This window comes from Verticillium alfalfae, genomic scaffold (assembly GCF_000150825.1).
Source record: "Verticillium alfalfae VaMs.102 supercont1.1 genomic scaffold, whole genome shotgun sequence".
Taxonomy (NCBI): Eukaryota; Fungi; Ascomycota; class Sordariomycetes; order Glomerellales; family Plectosphaerellaceae; genus Verticillium; species Verticillium alfalfae.
In genome coordinates this window covers 2,375,334-2,380,168 of record NW_003315038.1, presented here as the reverse complement: position 1 = coordinate 2,380,168, position 4,835 = coordinate 2,375,334, and the positions used below count along the sequence as shown (strand labels likewise).

The window sequence follows — 4,835 nt, the reverse complement described above, 5'->3', positions numbered from 1 at the left end:
AGCTTCAGCCATCGACTCATTCTTCTGGAGTCCAAGCTTGTGTGATGTGTGACGTGTTGGCGATGACATTGCTGGCGAAGGCACGACGACAGCATGTTCACCCTCGGCGTGGATATCGATGGGCCGCTCGTGGTATGAACTACCAATGGGCATATCCACAGCCGGCCTGCGTGTATCATCAGCGATGGCCAGGATCACAACCCCAGCCTCCGTCTTGCGGCTCACATGCGCTAGGCTTCAGCACGAAGCACAAGGGAAAGGAGAGACAAAAACAGGCTGATTGGCACACGAGTCACACTTGGCGTTCCGCGTCTCCTCAAACTGCTGCACTTCCTCGCACCACCACAGACCTGATACCGCCGGTCAACACCGACGTTCCAAGTAGCTTGGCGATGAGGTCGATGTGAAGCGTGGCTATCTTGCCAAAGATGGATACTACATGGGCTGGCAGGATGCTCAAAGATTGTGCCCATCTGCGAGGTAGCAGCATCGGTCGGGACACGCACATCGGAGCGACTCACCAGGTGGGTGCCCGGCTGAGCGAGAGAGGCTGAATCAAGGTGTGGGTTGAAGCGTTGGTCCTCGGGTTGGTAGCCTTTGCAGGGGCTTCGGCTGCTTTGCGTGCGGTATCGTCAGAACCGTCCCAGAACCAAGAGCAGAAGAGGATAACCATGGCGGGATTCCAAAGAACAGGGTCGAATAGCGTGGCCCTGTCGCGGCATCCAGCCCGCTGCTTCGGCTCATGCTACCGACCGGCTTGATATCCGATTGTTGAGCAATGTCTGCGTCCTGGCACATCGGTATTGATGATGGTTTAGAGTCCTTGACAACCACTTTCGATCTCCTGCTGATCATACTTAGTCGTCTGTCAGAAGTTGTTTCACTTGAACACGAAGGAGTAAAGATGCACAAATAGCAAGAGTCGATGAAGAAAAGTTTCAACACTAAAGAACCCAGGCAGGAGAACGATGATGAATAGGCACCGAACGGGGGGTCTTGGAAGATGCCGATGCGAGTCTCGCAAGGGAGGCAGTTTGGAGACGACAATAGGAGATAACCAAGACGGTAAGGGAGGCATTGGTGGAGCTCAGGATGGTAGGTCAGTGGCAGATGACGATATAGATTGGGGATGAAAGATCAAAGATGTGTAGCCGAAGATGAAGGCTTGCCCTGTTGGGAAACTACAATTCAATTTTGAGGCAGTGACTGAGCTTCTGCCTTCTCGGGGGTACTTTCCCCGAAGACCAAACGTCCTACATGTCGACCTTTGCCCGAGACACCGTAGGCCTGTTCTCGTCTGACGCAAGTCGACTTGTATGATGATCAAGCTCGGTTGGCCAGTACGTGAGCTTGCTATAAGCGATACACCATCAATCGAGGTTGGCTAAGTGATTGACTGATCTCATTGTAGTATCCGATAGCCAGACTAGTGTCCGGGACGACCAACTTGATCCGTTGTCTTCTCCACACAGGGCAGAATGAGCAGACAGAATACTTTTAGAGATGGTGCTGGGATGTAATGGGACAGAGCAACAAGAACGGTTCGCGGCAGGGGCTTGCCCCGGATTTCCCCTCCTGACGCTTTGCCCCCTCCTTGGAATCCTTTCCCCTGGAGGTCTTACCCCTCCCCTGAAGCGCGGGGTTTTGGAGCGAGATGAGACGAGACAAGCTTTGGCACCTCGGCGAAACGGCGGAGTAGATTGCATTGGACCGCGTTGAAGCGCAACTGTCCACTCAGCCCTGTTCCGGTTGCGCCTACCATCCCGTGACATGGGATTGATCACACGACTGTAGCGGCCGGCGTCTCCCCGCAACGGGAGATCATGAGACGTCACAAGATCACATGGAGGGGTTGGAAGCGGGAAAACTCTCGCTCCTTCAGGCTGACCGAGGATTGATCGTATGGTGTCTCGTTGAACTCGTCGAGTGGCCGACAGGTGGGATCGGAGGCGCTGATGGCGTCGGTGAATACCATGACAAATAGCACTCCCGAGAGTACCCAGTGGGTGACAACGACTTGCTTCTTTACTAGTCAGTTGTGACACGCTGAACAGGACACGGCGGTGAGCCGAGAAAGCCGTGCCTGGGACGATAGTCGACCCGGTAGCTGGCGTGAAGAATGTCAATCGAGAACATGTCAGGACGGTGTGGTTCTGTCCGTGTCGAGCGCCGCACAGAGGCGCTGTCAAGCACTTGTGGATCCTGCTCTGCTTGTCCTTCACAACCGGCAGCGGTGGCGAGGGCCGTTGCCCACCGTCGTGTTCTAGAATGTCGCCTTCTGAGGTTGTGGGGGCTGCCAGGAGATGCTCGGCCGCGGCAGAGGGAGCCAATTAGCAGGGTGGTAAGCTACTATGATGACCCCTTGTCGCTGGCAGTGTTTGTCGGCCCCACAGCGGTGTGCGGAAGAGACCGAGCCCGAAGACGATAGATCATAGGTTTCGTCTGAGTCAAACAGTAGACATTGCGTGACAGCGGTCGAGCCATGTCGAACAGAGCAATCGGAGGACGAGATGGAGAAGTCGGCACTCAGATGCAGCCATGACAAACATGGCAGCTGGGATGACTTAACTGGGCGCCTTCAGGCAGCTCACCGCCGTCTGCAGAGTGTACGGAGCCGTTGAGTTGGCAGCTGCGGGCTGGGTCAGTCACTGGGTCAGGGGCAGAGCCATTCGCCAATGTACGCTTTCAGAAGCGCGAGATCCAGACATGGCCTGAGCCTTGATGGACAAGGCGTGGCAACGGGTAGGTGGAGGTGGTAGGAAGCTCCGTTGAGCCTCCAGGTCACGACTCTCCTTCATGCGAGAGGCGGGGAGTAGAAAACTGAAAGGACAAGTGAGCACGCCATCGAAGGAGACTGTTGGACTCGTGGCCCAGCCCAGAGCTCGAGTAGGAGGTATGTACGTGTGTACCTCCCTTGGATTGCCACATTCTTCCGAGGCAGGTACGATGAGAGGCGGAGGCCCAGTGACTGCTGCACCTGTTCCTGCACCTCCCCTCCCTGTCTAAGGCACGGTACCTAAGTACCTACGCACCTACCTGAGTACCTAATTACCTACCCCAGTCTCTATCGCGCCCCCTCCTTCCTACCACCTCGAGAACACATGTGCAGCCTGCCACGCCGGCAAATAAACCTCTATCCTTCCCACCCCCCTTTCTCCAGGTTCAACTTACTTCCAGTCACGGGCGGCCCCGTGTGCTCTCCGATCGCCCTGTGCCAGGTAGTTGGCCCACCAGCAGCGCATCGCCCCTCACCGACAACTATGGTGCTGGTTGGTGTACAAGGTAAGGAACCTTAGGTAGGTATGTACCTTACTGTAAGTAGGTGCCTAAGGTACTCCCTCCAGGTACATGCCGTAGGTACCTCCTCACTCGTGAAAGGTGCTCGCGCAATGGCAAGACTCGGGTAGGAGGTGGCTAGCTGGCTATCTTACCGATCTTGCCTTATTACCTAGAAGCTAAAAATCATTAGGGGCTAGAGCAGGGGCTCCACGAGGCCCTTCCCCCATGTAGCGCCACCCATGTGTGAATCATGCTCCGCCGTCCTCCTCCTCCACACTTGGTGCATTTTTCCCTTCCTCTCTCGCAGCCCCTATCGCCCTCTGCCCTCCGTTTGCCCTCCTCCAGCTAGCCAGAGCCCACTGAAAGAACGGCCATTTTCACCACACAACCGAAGCCAGAGCGCGGCAAACCGTACGTACGTCGGTAGCGGAGTAGGAGGGACCCAAGGAACGCTCCGCCCAGCTACATCCACTCAACCTCGTCTCACCCTTGCCAACTTCGACATCTCCTTCCTTCCTCTACTTTCCTTCACCTTATCCCCAACTTGGTGCTGGCTGTGCCCATCATCTTCCGGACCCCGAGATCCTATCGTGCGTTCACAGCATACAGATGACCTTGACCCGAGCCAGCACTCTATCCTGGATCCATCGGCGACTTGAGCCGTTGTAGTAAGCGGGTAGCTTCCGTTTGTACCGACGCTATCGCCCTCACAAGCAAAGTCGACCATTTCTTTCCCAGCATCGTCGAAGAGCGAGCCAGCACTCTCAGAAACAACACGGTTTCTTCCGGCCTAACTCGACAACGGTCAACCGCACGCAGTTCCAGAGGATCCCTCCGCTCCTCGAACATCGCGCACCACTCTTCGCCATCACAACGCGCAACCTCTCTCCATATGCTGGCGGAATCAAAAGAGGCCGACCCAACTGCTCCTCACAACAGGTTGCGCCAGCCATCCGTCTCACATTACCACCGCTGTGCTTCTCATCTCAACTCACAATCGCCTCGGATTACCACCCCTCAATATCAGGCCAACGCGGCGACAATGCGTGTCTCTCACTCTTTTCCGTAGTCCGCGCCATCTCTGAGCGCCTCCCTTTCAACAGTGTGCCCGTCATCCGCACCACCACGGTCGTCACGCCGTACTCACCTTCTTCTGAGTTTATCTTTCGCCATTAGTCCCCACTTGCCAACATGGATCTGCCCAAGGGCTTCGTTGAAGACGACAAGCGCATCTATGGAAAGGTTGCCAACCTAAATCATCTGTCTCTCGACGTCATCAGGCAGTTTTGGCAGGGTAAGTCGTTACCGCACACGACTGAATTCATCGAAAGCTGCGCCGTCTGTCTCGTTATGACCCGCGTGGCTGACTTTGCCTTGTTCATGAATAGGTCTACACCACAACAAATAAGGCAACTTTTACGATCCGACTGCGCCGCCGACTCGAGAACTTTTGGTGGCATGTCTGGGGGCAGCGACAGGCGCATCTCAAGGCCGAAGTTCTTGCGGACTATGCAGCAAATCTCTCTGGCCAACTTCGTGCCACTGAAGGTCTCCTA

The 4,835-nt window shown here is 55.7% G+C and overlaps 1 protein-coding gene across 1 annotated transcript in view; it reads left to right on the top strand.

Moving 5' to 3' along the window:
- Positions 1 to 4,470: 4,470 nt before the first annotated feature.
- VDBG_00725 (predicted protein) overlaps positions 4,471 to 4,835 on the top strand; it is a gene marked incomplete at both ends in the record, with an annotated part of 1,411 nt that continues 1,046 nt past the window's right edge. The window contains one exon of the mRNA XM_003008997.1: positions 4,471 to 4,573. Within this exon, the coding sequence (XP_003009043.1) occupies positions 4,471 to 4,573 (103 nt within the window). The remainder of the gene's footprint in view (positions 4,574 to 4,835) is intronic.